This window comes from Anoplopoma fimbria, chromosome 6, assembly GCF_027596085.1.
Source record: "Anoplopoma fimbria isolate UVic2021 breed Golden Eagle Sablefish chromosome 6, Afim_UVic_2022, whole genome shotgun sequence".
In the NCBI taxonomy this organism is placed as follows: domain Eukaryota; kingdom Metazoa; phylum Chordata; class Actinopteri; order Perciformes; family Anoplopomatidae; genus Anoplopoma; species Anoplopoma fimbria.
The window spans coordinates 23,760,178-23,779,640 of NC_072454.1; the positions used below are offsets into that span (position 1 = coordinate 23,760,178).

The window sequence follows — 19,463 nt, forward strand, 5'->3', positions numbered from 1 at the left end:
ACTCACGGATCATGTGCCGGCCACATGGACGCCGCGATGACATCACCCCTCGAGGCGACTCCACAACACCATGCTAAAAGGGCTTCACTCACAACTGCTGTTTAAACCGTGCTAAATAACGCCTTTGTAAGTTAAATAGAGGGGTGCCTCGGCAGGGCAAGCCGTCCACAAACAACCATGCATTCATTTCAGCACAAGCCTTTGCAAAGCATTCTGTACGGCTGGTTATTACAGTGCAGCGCTGCATCCGTCACATGAAATATAACTGGCCAGATTCATCAGGAAGGAGAAGGTGGGAATTTGTGATGTTTGCAGAAGGATGTGCTGCTTCATGTGCTAGACAAGGCAGGATTATTGTCAAAGTGCTACTACTGCTTGTGAGGACATGTAGACACCACGTTTCTTAACCGCAGACACACACAGCACACACACATTGATTGAGACACAAGCACCCCTCCCCCGACATGTATCTTCTTTGCCCTTTTGTAATACACTGTACAAGCAGAAACACACACCTCTACTCTTTGACATCACCTCTGAGCTGCACCGGTTACCAAGGTGATAGATATAACTTAATAATACCGAAAAAGAAAAAAAGCGGGATGCACTGGAGAGGTTTGCCATGTCCTTGACTTGAGGGCATCAAGTAAGAAACCTTTACACACTGTCGTCTTTGCATTTATAGTCATTAGAGAGAAACTGAGGAAGTCTATTTTTGCTGCAGCACTACTCATGTGCTGTCCATTAGCCTTATCTCTAAACGTCCCCCTACGTGTGCTGCAGTGCTGCAGTATCTGGCAGCGCAGTGATTAGACGGTTCGCACAGTGTACCCCCTCAGCCTGCTGCAGCTTTGCAAAAATATGCGCAAAAAGAATACTGGATTTGTGATGATGCAGAGTTTTATAGTTTGAGAATAACAATGGGAGGGTATGGGTGTCCATGTGTCATAGATAAGGATAGAGAGGAGAGGCTTAAAAAGAGAGACAGGGGGAGTCCAGACAAGTGTCTACCGGCTGCCCCAGAACAGCTCTTGTCAGATTGAGGCATTCGCAAAGTCAGACAGAGTGAGGCAAAATAGCATGAGAGGGACAGAGCGAACATATACTCAATATGCATATCAGGAAGGACTGTTTTAGGGAGGAGAGACAGCCAGACATCCCATGAGGCCAGTCCCTTTTCTCCGCGAGACCGGAACTTGTGATCACTCATCACCGCAGCTCCACCAAGACGCAGGAAGCAAGAAGGATCCTCAAACACCACAGAGCTGCTAAAAAAATGTAAAAATCTGAGGACAGACATGCACAGGTGCAGCTAGAGAGGAAAGGAGGGAGCGAGAGCGCAGAGAGAAGGCGAGAGAGAGAGAGAGTGACAGAGAGAGGAAAAGGAAGGGGGGAGTGTGGGGAAGTGTAGGAGGAGACTTGCTTCAGAAGGGAATAGGAGCCGGAGAGCAATTCCAAAACAGCTGTCCGGCAGACGTCCCAGTCGACAGAAGTGCAGCCCTGAGGCAGAGACAGGAGGCAGGGCAGTGTCAACAAGACACAGGAGCAGAACAGCAGCCACTGAACACACACACACACACACACACACACACACACACACACACACACATCCACCACAGAGGCTACAGCGTTCAGGGGAACACCAGCAATACCTGGGAAGGATCAAGATCTCCCCAACGGGAATATCTGAGGTGAGTGAGAACGGGGAACATGTTTTATTTCACACTCTGCTGGAACAGTGATCTGAATCGGTAGATAGGACAGTGTTTCGTCGCAATGTACCTGCTGTCATGTGGAGTGTCTTGGTTGGTGTCTGGAGCAGAACGGGATATTTGCTTGGTGGCAGTGAATCGTGCAAAAAGCATGCGTGGCGAGTTCAGCTTGTGCGAGGAGAGCTGGTCCGGCAGACACTCTCATACATGCAACACAAGAGCTGAACTATTATGGCGCAACATGATATCCTGTCGGCTTTCCAAGAGACATTATGAGTCGGGCTACACGCTTTAAGGCATGTTCCTCCGCAATGCAGAGCTGGATTTGCCTTTATCTCCAAGGGGATTCTTTTTCTTTACGAGTACACTGGGGTGGGAAATACTTCTTCTTTTTTGTGTGTTGACATTCCCTTCATGTTTCATACGCTTTGATTCGGGTTCCTGCTCATCCCTGCCAAGGATAACTCAGGGCATGTGCCAGCCATGCTTGCGGGTGGCACAAGGAGAGCGAGAAAGAAAGACAGAACAAATACTCCACCCTGCCATTCACCCTCATCCCAGCACCGCCACCAGGGCCCTGAAAGTAAGGCCTTTGCCTATAATTGAGGTTTTTTTTTATGTAACAAACAGCCCTGTCTATTCTGTAAGGCTACCATTACCCTCTGTGGTATGTGCATTTGCTTTTTATAACAGCCCCAAAGTGAGGGTCGTTCTGCTATTCAAAGGCGTGACAGAAGTCAAGGCCACGCTTAGATGTCAGAAGAGTATTTGCAGACTTCAAACTTCCACAGAGTTGCTTTGTAGACAAAGTGGGAGGATGGGAAGTTTGTCTCCCATACGCTGATGATGTTACGCTTACCGCAACTACTACACGAGTGCAGATAAGTGGGCTATTTTTCAACAGCGTCGATAATAAATATTTCGGGGATAAACAGTTTCTATTTTAAAGAATGGAGAAGTCATATACAGGTCATATTTTGGGCAGCTGCTCTCCTGGGCCTCCCTCAATGTGTACGTCCCTCGTCACCAGCTTTGGAGCAGTTCGTCAAAATATAAAGCATCATCAAACTGTAGGCTACAGAAGAGTTACACTGCCTCTCAGAATACACTGACCCAGTAATTTCACACTTGTCTTTGAGGTGTCCAGAAATACCCAGACAAATCATGAGCCATTAGTTTAATTGCCAGATACCAACCCCACATTTATCTGCCCCCACGCTCCAACTTTCATCACCATGCTCCCATCTGCTGCCCTGCTCTCTAATAACCAAACCCGCCAAGCACGAGCTGATGAGGCAAAGCTCCATTTTTAAAAGGAGCTGGAGTGGCTCCAGATCACTACATGCCCAGACAGATAGCTGTTGCTGACCCGATTACACAGTGGCTTTATCCTGCAGCTCCCCACCATGACTGGATGGCTGCTCAGGCAAGCAATTTTTTAAAGGACGGTGCCATCAGATCCCCACTTCCCCCGAGATGTAAGTGATACCCGCGACCGCATTCTGTGGCGGCGCCAGGCTTGAATCGGTCAACACGTGCCACGCTGCCTCTCTTTGGATCAGTTCCAAAAGAAGGGTACAAATCTGGCCTGGGCTTTGAGATACACCAGAATACACCTGCTCAACTATGAACATCCTGCAGAGACACAAATGGATTAATTGGACCAGGCCATGAGGGTCCATCCTAGGATATCCTGAGCTGGTAATTAGTTTATTTCCTCTTGGGCCAACAGCCAAGCTGAACTAACACTGCTATGACTGATTGGGATTCCCTACATACACTTGAATCAATACTAATACTCTCATTAAAATTCACTCACTCCTTCTTCAGACAATTCCTAAAAGACCCGACATGAGGATATTGGGTCTTTGCTGTTTGGCCTCTGGAATTCCAGTCATGTTTGCCATACAAGCCAAACTGGGGCACCAGCAGGATGGCTGACGTGAAAGTCAGACCTCCAGGCTTTCATCGTACCAGCTGACTTCTCACGCACCACAAGTGTTGACCTTGGGTAGGATGCACAGCAGATGTCCCCCTGCGAGAGCTGCAAGAGCTGGATTGCTCTTCTGTTAGAGGATTTTCTATGAGAGCCGTCCATAGTATTGATTCCAACCAACATTATCGTCTGTTATGATGCATGAGCTGTGTGTTTTCTCATGCCTCTAGAGAGAGGGTCCAGAATATAATTTCATCAGGGCAGACCAATAATCAATAGTTACGTTTGATAGGAAGTCTTTCAGCCAACAGCAACCTTCAGTTTTTGGGAAGAGCATTGTAAAAGTTAATACAGATATAAATATGTGTTCTCTGAGCCCACAGGAAGCAGCTTTTGGCTTGGTAGTGCATTTGTTTCACTTCCTATCCAAGCCCAATTTCCCACTGCAGTGAGCTGCAGCTGTCAAGGTCAGAAAGGATTGAGGAGCAGCAGCGAAAGCTAGACAGACTATAAAAATAGGAAGAGAAATGGAAGAAAAACAAGAATAAGAGAAAAGCTTGAGCTAAACAAGTGAGGGATTTTGCTGCACCCCGCCTCCCTTCATCAAACACTGCAGCACTCCTCCTCGCCCTCCTCCTTCCTCTTCCCTTTCCCTTTCTCTCCCTCACTGTTAGCAAACAAACACGCTCTCCTTCGCACACATGGCGTGCGATCAAAAACTGCTATCTCTCACTCGCACAGTCAGGCACCTCGCGCTAACACTCGAATGCACAAGGACCCTCGGAGAGAGTGGCGTCGCCGTTCTGCACACTCACACATGTTCCGCATCCCTCAGTGTTTGTCATGGCTATATATAGCCCCTTCACTGCTTGTTGGGTGACAGGTTTATTTGTGTGGCAACGGCGAGCCCCTGAAGTGCGAAGACTTCACCTTGTACTTCACATCTTGTACAGTTGAAGCTTTGGCTTTCTTACGGCAGATACTGGCGCTTCTGCGCCTCATCAAACAGGTTGGAAACACAAGAATTCATGTTTAAAGTGCATGTCAGTGCAATGGTTTTCAGCCTGCTATTTGGCTTCAAATGGGCAGCAAGTGTCCCTCTCTCTGGCTCCACACTAATGTGCCTGCTGAATAAACCTAGCCTACTTAAAGTGTCTCTGATAAGGCTGATGCAGTGTGTCTCTATGGGGTCAGTTGCTGCAGGAATGTGGATATTTTCTCGGTGAAACTTTTCTTTTTGTTAGGGGGTGGACCTGACCGCCCAGGCACTTTTTGTGCAGCGGTGCACTGTCAGACGGTCACTGCTGACAGACCTCTCAAAAGTAAATATGTCTATAAATGGGCAAGCTCTCTCCTCTCTGGTGCTCACTCCCACCCCCCATCACACACACACAAACACTGTCAACTCCCTTCCTCCACGGAGTGTTTTTCCCTCTCCCCTCGGGTGCTATGTCATTTCAAACGGTCAAACCAATTCTCTTTTATTTTACATCCTACATTAAGCCGGCTGCCAACATAGTGATTCTCGGTTGGATTTGTAATGGAAAAGCTCTGAGAAGGCAGCATGCAATCAGGCACCTTTTATTAAATCCAATACCCCCTTAATAATGTTTACCCATCCTTATGTATTGTGCAACCTCGCTGGTATCTCAGCCCTTATTAAACTCTGCCTATCACAATCTGCATCACCATCTTTCTTTAGATCCACTTGCTCTATAATCCCTCACTCTATCGCTTTCCCACAATCCCCCGAAACCTCTTCCCTCCCCTCTTTGCTCCCCTCTGGTGCATCTCTTCCTATCTCTGTGCGTGTCTGAGCAGTAGCTCCTTCGTACAACAGGCCGCCCCGCTCTGATCCTGCTAAAGTCCTGCTTTGCTTCTCCTCTCCCAATCTGCGGTCCAGCTGTTCCACATTAGCACATCCAGAGTTGTGGAGGCCAATGGAGGCTCATGTGTGGAACTGTGAATAGAGCCTTAGACCCTGGCCTCATCATCCTCTGCTCTGGCTTCTAAGCTGGCCAGATGCACGATGAGGATCAGTTTGTTTGTCAGACTTTTGTTGCCGTCCAGATTTCTTTTTTTCACTGTAAGGCAGGACAGGAACCTTCAGGAAAAGTGTCAGTGCTGAGATCATGTTTTAAACAAAATGCTGACATATTCTCTGTTTGTCTCTGATTTCAGGAAGGTGGCCATTTGACCTTACTACACCGGCGGGGACATCACCAGTTCCTGCTTGGAATGCCATTTCCTAATCGATGCCACAGTTGCTGAGGTTGTTTTTGGAGTCCTGTCTGACCGGTGTGTTACTGAGAATGTAACTGGAGCTTCTCCTTGGGGGAACTACAACGTCCAGAACTCGAAGAGCATTTCTGACTTTTCTATCACTGCATATCTGAGATCTCTTTCGCAGTTACAGCCATGCCAGCGAAAGCACCCATTTACCTGAAACCCAACAATAGTAAGAAGGGAAAGAAATGTCGCCTCAGAGATATTTTGTCCCCAGACATGATCAGTCCACCACTTGGGGACTTCCGCCACACCATCCACATTGGCAAGGGCGGCGAGAGAGACGCCTTTGGAGACATGTCTTTCCTACAGGGGAAGTATGAACTCCTACCCGGGAAGGGGAACGTCCACCCTCAGTACGGCGTCCAAAGTGAGTTTCTGAGAGCTAACAGCACAGGTGATGCTTCCTTTGCGGAGACCCCCTCTCCGGTGCTCAAGAACGCCATCTCCCTCCCAACTATCGGTGGTTGCCAGGCACTTACCCTTCCCATGATCTCCTCCACTGTGTTCCCAATGCCTCCAGAGCCGCTGGAGGACATCATGGGGTCTCCCATGAAACCCGACCGCACAGAAGAGGTCGAGATCCTGCAGATGGACGCCCTGTTGCGCTCCATGGACGTCTTCAGCAGCGGGCCTTCGTCTCCCATTGCAGATATCCAGTCGAAGCCTGACGTCCTCCTGGATCTGCTGGAAAGCACACATAAGTCCACCTCAAAGGACATAGCCAAGGCTAACAAAATAAACAAGAGCGAACCCAGGTTTGACAAACCATCATCCTATTATATCAACAGTCACAGCAACGGCACCTTCAAAGCTAACGGAAGCCTGAACAGTAACATCAGCAGCGACAGCTTTGACTGCTTTAGCGTTAAAGGGGACTTCCAGAACAAGATCTGCAACGGCAGCAGGGGTCTCAATGGCAACGGCAACTGCAATGGTTATGGACACTTTAACAAGGACATTACCCTTGGCTTCAAGCAGGAGCTCTCAAAGTGCAATGGGGAGTGGGTGGACAGGGACAGTGGGGTGGAGGAGGGCCGCATCTGTGATTTTGAGTTTGAGTTTTCCAAGGAGAAGAGCATGTCGCAGGATTCCCTTGCCCAGATCACGGGGTCATTCCTCTCCCTTGAACTCGATCTGGGCCCGTCCATCCTGGACGACGTGCTCAACATAATGGATAAACCCGCAGCGAAGAGCAGGCCTTGAGCTGCGCAGAGGCCCCAGCAGGAGAAAGGGAATTACTAAACTATCGACAATGAGAAGTGAAAGACTCAAAAAGCAATCAAAATGGTGTCTGGATATATCATTGAGATGAAAATGAGCTCAATAGATGGAGCTGCTAATGTTTTTATTGTCAAAACACATAACTATTCTGGCTTCTATGGAGTGTTGATTCTTCTTCTTTGTGTTTGCCATGTCAGCCGCATGTTTAAGATGCATGTGCTATTGAGTTACAGCTAAACCACAGCCATTGTGCCTTTTGATTTTACATAACTGTAAAAATGCTACATGAAAGATTTGTGTTCTTATGTTGACTTCCACATTATGTATGCACAATAACTTTGAGGCCCTTCGCTTTTTTTACACAGTCTTGAACATATTGCATTTTGTGACTTTAGGTGTGTTTAACAAAGCATTATTTTGTCCGTCACATAATTCATTTGTCACGATTCAAACAACAGAACACTATGCATATTTGTGTTTTTAATAATGTAACACAAATAAATTCATTTTGTCCTACTTTGGCTATTTTTTGGCAGGTGATTTGTGCATACACCCGAATTCAAGGTTCATTTAAAAAACTGATGAAACAAGATAACTCAAGAGAGGCTGAAAATGTGAATAATGCTTGAAAGAGAAGTAGAACGAAGGCAAACAGGGCAGATAGCAAGTAAAGAAAGAGCTACAGATGGACAGAAAGACGGATAGAATGGATTTATTTTCTCACCTCTGACATTCCTTACATTCTGCGTCCCTGCCCTGCAGTGGGAGCACCGGTGGGCCTTCATCTGCCCAACCAGGCGCCTGCTACATTTGTTTGTGTGTGGACGGGACAGGCAGAGGAGGAGGTCTTTAAAATTCCCTGCATTCCACCCACAGAGCACAAGTGTCCAGGACCAGACATAAATCAGCTGTTTCAAGTGAGGAGGAGGGGCTCCTGCCTCGGAGCCACGCTATCTTCGACCAGAATATATAGCGAGATGAGGTTGTAAAGCATGAGCTTACAACCCACAGGCAAACTTTGTTCAGTGCTGAACGATAGATGAGTCTTCTCTCTCACTCTAGTTACAATGAAGATGTGTTGACCCAGCAGCGCTTGAGCAACAGTCTGAAAGAGCAGGACAGCAGTCACCCACACATGCTGCTTCTTGAACTCAAACACCCCTCATCAGTGGCCTCCTTGCCCTGATTCTCTTTCCCTATGGGCCCTTCAGTGTAGTACATATAAACAGAATAGGAGTAGAATGGAAATTCCTATTCAAATCAATTTAGCAGAATGGTCATAGGGGTGGCTTTTTTTGATGTGTACGTTTGCCATTCCAACTGATGTGGTTTCGTATAAACTAAACCGAAGTACTGAAAGTCGTGGACCACTGAGGTGAGGTTTTTAAGTCATGATTAAAAAAAAAATTGAGCCGAACAGTCGGCTGGTGGCCAGTGGCAGTGGTCTAATAGCCCAACCACCTCACTACCTGCTGCTCAGGAGAACGTCAAGCTAGTTACCTAGTTAACTTGCTAGTCATACGTCTCCGGAGCTGCGTCTGCTCTTTTCCTGGCGAGCTGCAACCGCAAACAACGGACTTGTATGGTCACCATAAAATCTAACAACAATCACAAATTTCTTTTGTACTAGTCCAGTGTCATGACCGTAATGACTATGGAAAACAGTTCAATGTCTGTTCTATAGGATTTTTCCTGACAGACACATGAAGGGTAAGTCATAGTGAGACCTTATGGAGACTTATGTCAGGCTTTCCCTAAAAGCCCACATACCACTGTGTCATGCTTGTCAAGAGAAAACACCTCTCTCCTAACACATCCAGAGTCGTATGTATGTAAGCCAATTTCATATGCAAATAATTACCTGGGTTTGATTCAACTTCTGTCTTTTAGCTAACCAATGTGGCGGGCCTCCCCGACTTCCTCAAAGTCCTCAGAATGTCCGTAAACAACCAGCCGAGGCATCTGAAGCCGCCGTGAAACCAGATGTTAGAGGAGAAGAAAAGCCCGGTCATGGCAGATGCCATTGGAAAATCCCAGCATTAGTGCTAGAGTTTGCATATGCTAAGCTGAAGCATCCAACCCGGAGTATGAGTAATGAAAACCTTTGCCGTCAAGGTAATTGCTGTGCTTATACCTGCAATTGTATATCATTGACTTGATGACAGCTTTTATTTTGACAGGCATGGACCCCAAGCAAACTCCTTTGGTTTACAAAAGATCTTGCGACCACTGCACTGTAGTGTGTTGTGTAATGTATTAGAAGTATTTCTGTTGAGATGCCAAGGCTCTAGGACAGAAAATATCAGGAAATACCAATGTTTTATGAAATCCAACACAAATACCCGACATATGTTACATCCTGAACTCTGAGTTCAGCGCTCTACTTGAAATACAAAGTGATTTTGGTCAGTTGGATCTGTGCCCTCATTTCATAGACGTCTGTCCAATGCAAGTCACTGCATCTGTATTTAAATAGTGCAACTTGAAAAGCGTGGTTGCTACTGGCAGACGCAGGGTGTCTTGTCTTGTTTCTGGCTTTAGACTTCTCTGATTGCCTGAGGGCAGACCGGCAGATACCAGAGACGGAAAAGTAGAAATAGTCCTTGTGGTTCTTTTTTCTCATTACCACAGGGCCAAGATGGAAGTTTGACCTGAAGAGACCTTGGCTCTAACTGCCTCTGCCTTTCCATGTTACTGTAACACAACAAATATGCAGTACAGCGACACAATCAGCCAACTCATTGTGACACCCACCGACTCACAAGCAGAACAATATTCCACTTGTCTTACTTAGCTCTCAGCTTAGCGTTGTGTTTTTCAGTTTGCGTGTTTCTCTCTTAAGATAAATTCACTCAAAAATGTATGTTCCTTTGTGTTTTGGTGAAGCCAAACTGGTGTTGCTGTAAACAGACTTCCAAATTGGTGTCGTGAGCCAAGAGAGGGAGGTTATATGGGTGTTGCCACTACCTGCTGCCTTGTAATTTCCCAAACCAGTTCCTTTCTTGACAAAAACAGAAAAAAGCCTAATTGCTAAAAATAAACCAAGGCATCAAATATTGACTTTGATGCCTTGGTTTATGATGATAGTGAAAACATGGGGGGGTTACACAACACACACTAAAATCTATCATGTTGAATATAAAGGATCAAGACCAAATGCACACAAAGGTGGTTTTCTCTAAACATTAGCCCTTACATTACAAGTTAATTATTGAAGAATATTATAAATGTTCCTGCAGCAGATCGCTGATCCGGGGGATCCTGCTCCTCCGTTTCCTGAGCTAAGGTGAAGCTGTCAGTTCACAGATGAATAAGCTTTGGCCCAGAGGCCACCGGTGCCAAAGAAAGCACAGCTCAGACCCAGCAAAACTTTCCACCCAACCTCCACAACAGAGCCGCATAATGTGCACACTGTCTTTTCTCACAGAGGTGTCGGTGAAGGAGCCCCTCATAGCCAGAGTTGTAGATGTGTCAGGCGGAGGAGAGGGGAAACTTTAATAAGATGTTTCCGAGTGTGCAGTAGGATAAAGCTCCTCTTGTCTTCACCTGTAAATATCCAACAGCACAAAATGACCCAAACACAGATACTTTTCCATCTAGACAACAGAAAGAAATATCTGAGGTATGAGAGCATATATTATTATATATTATTGTTAAATATTTCTCTAGCTTGCTGGAGAGATATTATTCATCGTCGATACACTGATAATCTGGGGCCCTAAGAAGTAGAAAGTTTCTTGGGAACATTTACTTTGGGATGCTGAGCGTGAAGCTTGGAATCAAGTGTTCTGCAGATCTGCTGATTTAGCAGCACTGGGCTGCAGCTCCCTTTTCAAAAGACAATAGCCGGAGAGAGCAGAGAGAATTTATTCCTAGGGGTGAATAAAAATGAGACTGAGCAGGGATTGATGCAGTGCAGATACGAGCAAGCTCACATGTAGTTTAAGTCTGGCAGGCAAATGGATACCTCAGGTTCACTGCACTGTTGACTGTTGTTTGGCTGACAGTAACCATAGCGAGTTGAGTTTGTATCCACGGCTCGTGAGGGCTGAGCTTAGAGGAGGGCAGAGAGAGGATGAGAGTTAAACAGAGCGGCGTCACCTCAGAGGCACCAAAATACCTCGGTGACAAAACCCAGGCCCAGTAAATCGTGAAGCCCATGCTATGTAGAGCAAAACAAGAGCTACTGTTGCTTAATACTGCACTTCATTCATCTGTAATTGGCATCATCATGTTGGGGTTATTTGCACTGGGCAGTAATCCACACAATACCTGGTCTTGTGAGAATATTCAAAAAGTGTTCCACTACAGCTATTAACTGTAATTTTAAAAGGTAATTACAATAATAAATGCTGATTATTTTTCATTTGTATGCTTTATAAATTGGTATAATTTGGAATTAAGCATCCAAAGCATACACATCTTTAGGGTACATGAGACTTGCCAAATTAGTGCTAAAGGTAATAAAAAGAAAGACCACATTAAAGCAATACTAGAAACTTTTGAAAATAAAATGACTTTGTCTGTAATGACCAGTAACTCTTGGTGACAAATGTTAGCTTACTTTGTTAGCTAATTTGTTAGCAAACTTAACATATATTTATTATATTGTATTACATAAAGTTAACTTAGATATTGCTTTGTAAGAGACAGATTTGAGCTTATTGACAGTTATCTGCCTGTGGTGTTGTAATAATAACATTTACCATTATTCTTTTTAACTTACTTTTATGGGAATAGTGGCAACTTTACTTTCCCTTTAAATCTAGTATTTCTTCTCGCCCTTATCTAGTACTAATAAGTAAAAATCCTTTTTATCAAATGTTATATGTGTTACACTGCTCAATTAAATAAATGTGATACTAAACCATTTAAGCTCTCATTTAAAACAAAGGAATAAATGAAACTCGAGAATTTAACAAAAATATATATTTTCCCACAAACACACGGGTGACTTTGTGTCATAACTGTGTGTTATTATGTTGAGTCATTGTCAGGTGGACAGATAAATACCGGATAATGCACATTTCTGTATTCGTGTCGGCATGCAGTCAGTGACATTCACTGTCCTCCTTTCAGCTTCATTAAAAAAACTGCAAGGGTGCTCTGTGACATTGGGCTTAGCAAAAAGTCTGTGCTTGCCATTTTAATCGGCTTAATTTACGACAACCCCCGCACTACAAACAATTCCTGAATTATTCATATTTATTCATATTTATTCCAGCCTGGGAAGAATGGGACTGTGACTGAGCCAAATAGGATGGTGCAGTAATGTATGCTCTCTCTATCTGAACTCTCCTTCTAAGGCAGCATGAAGGAATGAAACCAAAGGCAGTGATCATGTGAGTCTTTCTAACATCACCCTTGTCTATATTTTGTCTCTTTTCAAATGGCATGCCCCCAGCAGGGCAGCAACTGCCCCTTTGGGTCCTCTCCTTTGGCCAGCAACCTATATTCAACCAGAGGAGGTATTTATATATTTGCTCTTTGCTGCATTTCCTGCCGACAACCCTCTGAGAATTCCTCCAATGCCATGCAGAGGGAAGGGTGTGAGAGGGTAAAGGGCTTAGGGCGTATCTCCCCTTATAGATGAGGGTGACATCACTTACCATCTTTCCGTCTAGCAGGTCAACAACATCTCTGTCACTGTGATGACATGACTGGACTCAGTCACCTTCTGGAATCAGATAATGAGGTCAGGTCACTGAGTTGACCTGGGAGTGGCGTTTATTGGCGATCACATGCCACTCCTAGGAATAGTTTATTTAATTTAAAAATGAAATGAAAAATGTTTCTATCACCCGTCATTTTCATTGTAACTATCTGTTATATACATTTTTTTATATATTGTATTTGTAAAGTAATTATACTCTGTTAATATTATTTAAATGTACCATGAAAAGTTATATATATAGTTATTATAATCTTAATTGTCAGAATCAGAATCAGCTTCATTGGCCATGTATGCGTAAGCATACAAGGAATTTGACTCCGGTTCCTTTCGCTAACTAATACAAAGAAACAGACAAATAAACAAAAAAAAATACAAGGAGATCCTAGAGGAACAAAGGATAAACATTTAACTATTATGTACAACATGAAAAATAAAATTGCAAAAGTATATACATGAATACAAAAACACAAAAAACGACAATGAATTGTGAAGGAATAGTTCTACATTTTCGCACATACGTTAGCCTATGTCGAACCCATTGCAGCCCAGTATCATGGCAGGTCGTAAAAAAAAAAAAAAAAAAAAAAAAAGTCACAAAATGAAAAGTAGTGGTTTTGTGAACATGGATTGAAATGTTCAGTTTTTTTTATGTTGCATAGGACAAAAACAGTGGCAATTGAAAGTCATTTAGGATACTTTTTTCGTGGTGGCCAGACAAATTAAATGTTAACTGTTCGTATCGTAAAGTTGTCCTGAAAAAAAAACCGTTACGTTACATGCATAGTGTCTTTCACAATAAGCTTCCATTTTCACAGGAAGTTAGTTTTAGGCAACAAAACCACTTAGTTATGTGGTAAAATATGTGGTTTACTGACAGTCTCATTACACTACTGAGTGACTACTGAGTGACTAACATGACTCACTTTACTTACGTGACTAGCGACACTAACAACTCATGTGACTAACGACTGAGGTGACAAAATGTCAATGTTTACTTTTAGTTTTGCAGAGGACACTAAAGCCAGTCTCCTGAATTAAAGTCTTGTGTTTGTTTGACCATCCACCACACTTCCTGCTAGCATGGTAGTCACCCCCACTGCTAGCATGGAAGTCACACCATTGAAATTGTGTAAATGAGCTACTTTTGCAGTGTTGGTTATTTATAGCAGCTTGTAAAAAAGAGAGGCCAAAAACAAACTAACTGTGTATAGTTATTTTTGCAAAGTGAGACATTTTTGATATCTCTTACTCAGAATGACAACTGGGAGGTTGACATGAAAAAAAAATTCTGACTTGTTGTTAGGCTAGTAATAATGACGGTCTAAATGATATGTCATGATGGGGCATAAGTACAGAGCTAGAGCTGTGACATGGTTAGCTTAGCCTAGCATAAAAACAGCTAGTTCCCTAAACAGTAAAAAACAAAAAGGATATATAAAAACTAAAATGTTTGGTATAAGGAGAACACACAAATACTATTACTTAACAAAAAACTGCTTATATCCGTCTACCCAGTACTTCTGTGAAACTTCTCAAGCTATAATAGGGTAATACCAAACCCCAGGATGGGACCTTGCTAATTGTTTGCCAAGACACAGAAGCACATAAGTCCTCCTTAAACGTGTGAGATTGAAAGATAGGCACCACTCTCATGTTTGGACCCTAAATATGTAGCCAATGTAAGCAGCCGGTTACCTTATTTTAACATAAAGACAGGAAACTGGAAAAGCTAGCCTGGCTAACTGACTGCTTGCTACAGCTTCACATTTGCCTGATTGATGGTGTGGTATCAATCGTCTCATCAAACTCTTGGAAAGAAACAGAATAAGCGTTTGTTCCAAAAATGTTGAATAATTGTTTCAAAAGCTACATCCTTCAGCTGCTCCACTGACAATGAACAGGACACTGAGTTGATTCATGGCCTGTTACACCTGATGAGCATTATTAAGTACTTTTTACTCACAGAAGGCCTTTGTAATGCCTTCAACTCTCAAAAAACTAAATCTTCCCACATTGCTAGAAAATTACCTTGGCTCTAGAAAGTTAGCCTCCTGTTTATTTTCAGTGGAGTCGCCTCTGGTCTCTTGATAACATGCAGAATTCCAGACTGTCTTATATCTACAAGAAGTGGATGACTCATGACTGAACTGTCCAAGACCATCCAGCAGTGCGGGCCATTTATTCATATGTGTATTTTTCAAGTATATAATGTGAGTTCTACCTGCATTGAATTACACAGCTAAAGAAAGTAGAGAGTATGAAAGCGCAGAGGGTTCAGGTCAGAGGACTACATTCCTGTTGTTATAGCCTACAGCCTTCAGGATTCTGCCTTTTAAGGTAAGCCCCCACTCTGTTTCTCCCTATCCCCATGCAAGCTTGATCCCTCCGTCTCCCTCCAGGGCTCGCTGGGTGCCCCAGAGTCTCCTTTTATAAGTTGTCACCAGCCAAGTCATACGATCACATCTGCAGGAAATTTCCGAGCAGGTTCCTTTTCCTACGACCGTAAAAAGAAGCAGCAGCTGGTGGCCATTCATTTTACACTTTGTTTGGAGGGGCTCTTACACTTCAGGTTTGCACAGCTGAATTATGGCCATGCAGTAAAAGGGCAGATAGAATGAGAGAGTTAAACCCCGGAGCTCCGAGCTTCCAATTTTAGACGAGGAAGAGTTGTGAATTGGCTTCGATGATACTCTCGTAGTGCTGTGACCTCTGTCCTGCTCTCAAGGGCTGCATTGTGCTTCCACCTGAAACACGCCGAGCCACGTCTGTGAAATTCATCTCATTTCCATCCGACACCGTGGGGAGTAAAGCAATATAACAGCTTATGCTTCAACCTCTTTCCCTGGGTTGTCAATCATCTGTGAGGATGGAGGAGCCCTGGCTCCCTTCATAAACCTGCATCAATATTAAGAATGTCTTGGACAGAGTCCTGGTACGCGTCAGAATCAGCGTTAAATGGCTACCAAGAGTTTTAACATTAAACAATACAATAGGAGCCAATGTCTGGATTTGGACACCACGGAGGATGACTCAATAACTCAAAGCAGAATATCATATTGTCTTAACATATTTCCCTGTAAAATTACAGCTTTAAATCCCCCTAGGCCTATGGTTCAAGTGATCAATGCTTCACCGAGCGGACAGACGGATAACAGTAAATCAAGTGAGCTCTCCACATGCAAGTTGAGCCATAAACACTATGTAGAATATTGTTTTTCAATGTTCACTTTCCCAGTTTCCTTTGCTGATGGCATGACCTGTTCAACCCTGTTGCCCGACAAACTCATCGTTCCCACACTCCTAAAGAACTCTTACATAACTGACCTCTCCCAGGGGTCACAGGTCACAGGGTTGTTGTTGGAGGGGACAAATACCAGCAACCAAGTCTCCCAGATGTAAAGTTATTTTTTTTTCAGTGAGTCTGAACAACATGGCATCTTGTGAGGGATATCCCAAACCAAAGACAAATCACAGAGGTCAGAGTTATTGTCCTCTAAAGACCTGAGTGCTCTCAGCCTCCGGGAGCTGCCCTGCTGAAAGTTTTTGAAATATGACATATTGATGGATTATGGATGGTTAGTCAGATAAGAAGCCCACACGCAGGAGCAGGGATAAATTACTGCCAATACCAGACACTGTAGTTACTCCCACTATTAGTATGTCTCAGTGATGGCAAAGTTAGACACGCATGGATACAAGAAACTTTCAGGATAAACACAGAGAAGCTGGTCAGGCCACCGTCCAAATGTGATGCAAAATTTAACCGGTTAAATGTTGTCGGGAAAGTGAAACTGATCTCTGTATCTCACATATTTCTACTTCTCAAAATGCTGGATTATACAATATACTGGAGTTGATTGTGAGTATTTGGAGCCTGATTCATTGTGGGAAATATCAGCTTTATTATCTGTTACTCTGCGTAACACAGGGTTAGCATTAAAAGCCCTTTAAAGATACTGAACGCCTTCTTTTTTTTAATCAGCTACCTACTATGTGTAATGTGATTTGATATGAACATAGCATTCGACAAAGTCGGAATAGTTTTGGGCATTTTCCATGATTACTTTTTTTATACTGTCAATAAAAACTGATCAAACTACCCCCAAACAATCTTGATAAAGCAGATACGTGTTTGTTTGTTTATTTGGATAAAATATAATCCAAGAATGTTTTTGTTTTGTTTTCAAGTCTAATTTTCACTTCTTTAGTTATGAATATGTCCTATTGTAGGAAAAAAACATAATAACAAATCAGTAGCTTTAAGAATACTTTGTGAGACAGATTGTTGTCCAAAGGTGAGTAGAGCTATTAAACTTTATATATATATATATATATATATATATATATATATATATATATATATATATATATATATATATATATATAAAATATTGTTTTGCACATTAATAAAACTAGTTTAAGATGTAACTTAAAAAGTTCAATTACGATTGGGACCTTTGTTGCTCAGCATAAATTTTAATTACTAATGGAACACATCCATTTACCCCCACTGTAAATTAGTACAATCATTAAGAAAGATGAATTGAAGCATTACTTTGACATACTGTCACTTAGGCTGCTAAATAGAAGGAATAATAATAATAATTCCCACACTGGGGAAAGCTAAATAAAATCACCCTTAAAATAATTGTTCAACATTCTTTTGTTTCTACTGTAAAACATTTACTTGATTGATTTATTTAACAGTTTTTTCCCCCTTTCTTTTTTCCTTTTCTGTGTCATTGAATTGTTGGCTATACACTTTTATGGAAAGTTACATTTAATTAGAATATAATACAAGTTTCAATATTTATCTTTCTCTTGCAAGAATTTGCCAGCTACAATCTAGGAAACACAAAATAATTAGGCTAATTCTGAAAAAAAGATCCCAAAGCATCACAGTGGTCACAATAATATCAGTATCAGACACCGGTGAGCAGCACCCTCTGCTGTTCTAATAGTTAGTGACTCTCCAGCCCATGATCATTAAAGCACAGCCGCATTTAGCCAGAGCTTTAACATTCGTAGCTTTAACTTGATTAAGAGGGTTTTTTTTTTCATTGTTGGCACAAAGCCAATCTCGAGACCACCCGTGTTTGCCCAAGCACTTGATCAGAACATTCCTCACTTATGAATGTCAAACACGATTAGGGCCCAATGTGTCCTCAGTTTAATGTAATCTGATTAGTATAGAGAGATGAATCCGTGGTGACAGCTTTTCCGTCTATTGTATTCAGGGATCTATTTTGTATACGGGTCGTTATAAACTATTGTGACTGATGAAAGGACGTGTTACAGCAATCAAAGCTTGAGGATGAAAAAAAAGATCAACATTTTTGTGCTTTAACCTCAGAAATCAGAGGATTTTAAGTTGATCACGGCACCTCTGGGATTGTCCGACTTCCATCCCTCATAGCAGGGTCGGGTCAAAGGGTCGACTCCAGAGCTAAGCACGGGCTGAACTGTTTGGGTGGTGAGGTGGCTGATGAAACAGGAAGATAGAACTGAACTGCATCACATGGTGTAAAGACTATCACATGAGGATGATATCATTATGACTTTTATAATACTCAGGAAAGTCCCATATGCGATATCTCAGTGCGGGCCGGAATCTTTTTCAATCAAGGGTTACTCAACGGCTCTTTTACAATTAACATGTTTTACTAATGAGATTATCTGCGTTTGCACTTCCCTCCGAGGGCAGGGTGGGGAGGAATGAAAATGACTCAACAATTTTTTTTGTGGTCTGGCCTGATCCCAAGTCCCTTTGCATGCAACCTGCTAATTCGTCCGGCTGGCTAACGACCCGCTTGCGTGCCAGTCGATCATTAGCGCCCCGTCAGAAACGGTCACCGAACATGTCACATGTACCTGCCGGTCGCTCAACCCGGGGCCGACTACCATGAGCAGAGACGGCCATGACCCACTCCACTGGAAAAGAATACGACAATTAGCAGTGAGAAGGCCATTAAAAGCAGTTAGGGCTAGTGTTTATATGATTTCTGCCACTTTAATTATTCCTGTCTTAAACATTTTATACCATTTAAATGTGATTCTGATTCAAAGCACCTGGTGGATCAAGATTTACAAAACACAGTAGGTTGGACAGACTGAAGCCTGTAAGAGAGCAAATAGATTCTTGAAAATGGAGCTTGTGGTTGATTGAATAAAATATAAATATGTGATTATCATTTTCTAATGCAGGGAAGCTAAATACAGCTTAATAACTGTATTCATCATTATTGAATTACACTTCATATTTCTTGTATGCTTGAATTTCTTTTTTTATCGCTAATCTTTCTTATCTTTAAATATTTGGGCCTTTTTTTCCTTGTAAATATGTGTATTTTAATTCAATTTGAGGTTGATGCAACTGCAATTTATTGATGTATTGCTTGATTGATGACGCAACTGATCCCAATTTTGTTTACATTATATACGCATTTTAAATTACCAGAGGGGTAAAAATAAGGGTAAAAAGAAAAAAGGGCAGAATGTTAATGCTCTTTTATATAATTGCTATATAATAAGTTGATCCCTCTGTTATAAAGGTTTAAAGGTGGTTCCTCAAGTGGTGAAGCACTTCTCATTTTCTGTGGTGCAATTACCACCAGAGTCAACTCCAATCCAA

General features: G+C 42.8%; 1 protein-coding gene across 1 annotated transcript; it reads left to right on the forward strand.

The window, feature by feature from the left end:
* Positions 1 to 1,415: 1,415 nt before the first annotated feature.
* cdc42ep3 (CDC42 effector protein (Rho GTPase binding) 3) lies at positions 1,416 to 7,661 on the forward strand. Its single transcript, XM_054600500.1, has 2 exons — positions 1,416 to 1,691; positions 5,830 to 7,661. Exon 2 carries the CDS (start codon positions 6,067 to 6,069, stop codon positions 7,138 to 7,140), a length of 1,074 nt encoding a protein of 357 aa, XP_054456475.1. The 5' UTR covers positions 1,416 to 1,691; positions 5,830 to 6,066; the 3' UTR covers positions 7,141 to 7,661.
* The last annotated feature ends 11,802 nt before the right edge of the window (positions 7,662 to 19,463 follow it).

Bases quoted from the DNA above. Each gene is read 5' to 3' on its own strand.
- cdc42ep3 (XM_054600500.1), top strand. From the start codon at position 6,067: ATGCCAGCGAAAGCACCCATTTACCTGAAACCCAACAATAGTAAGAAG.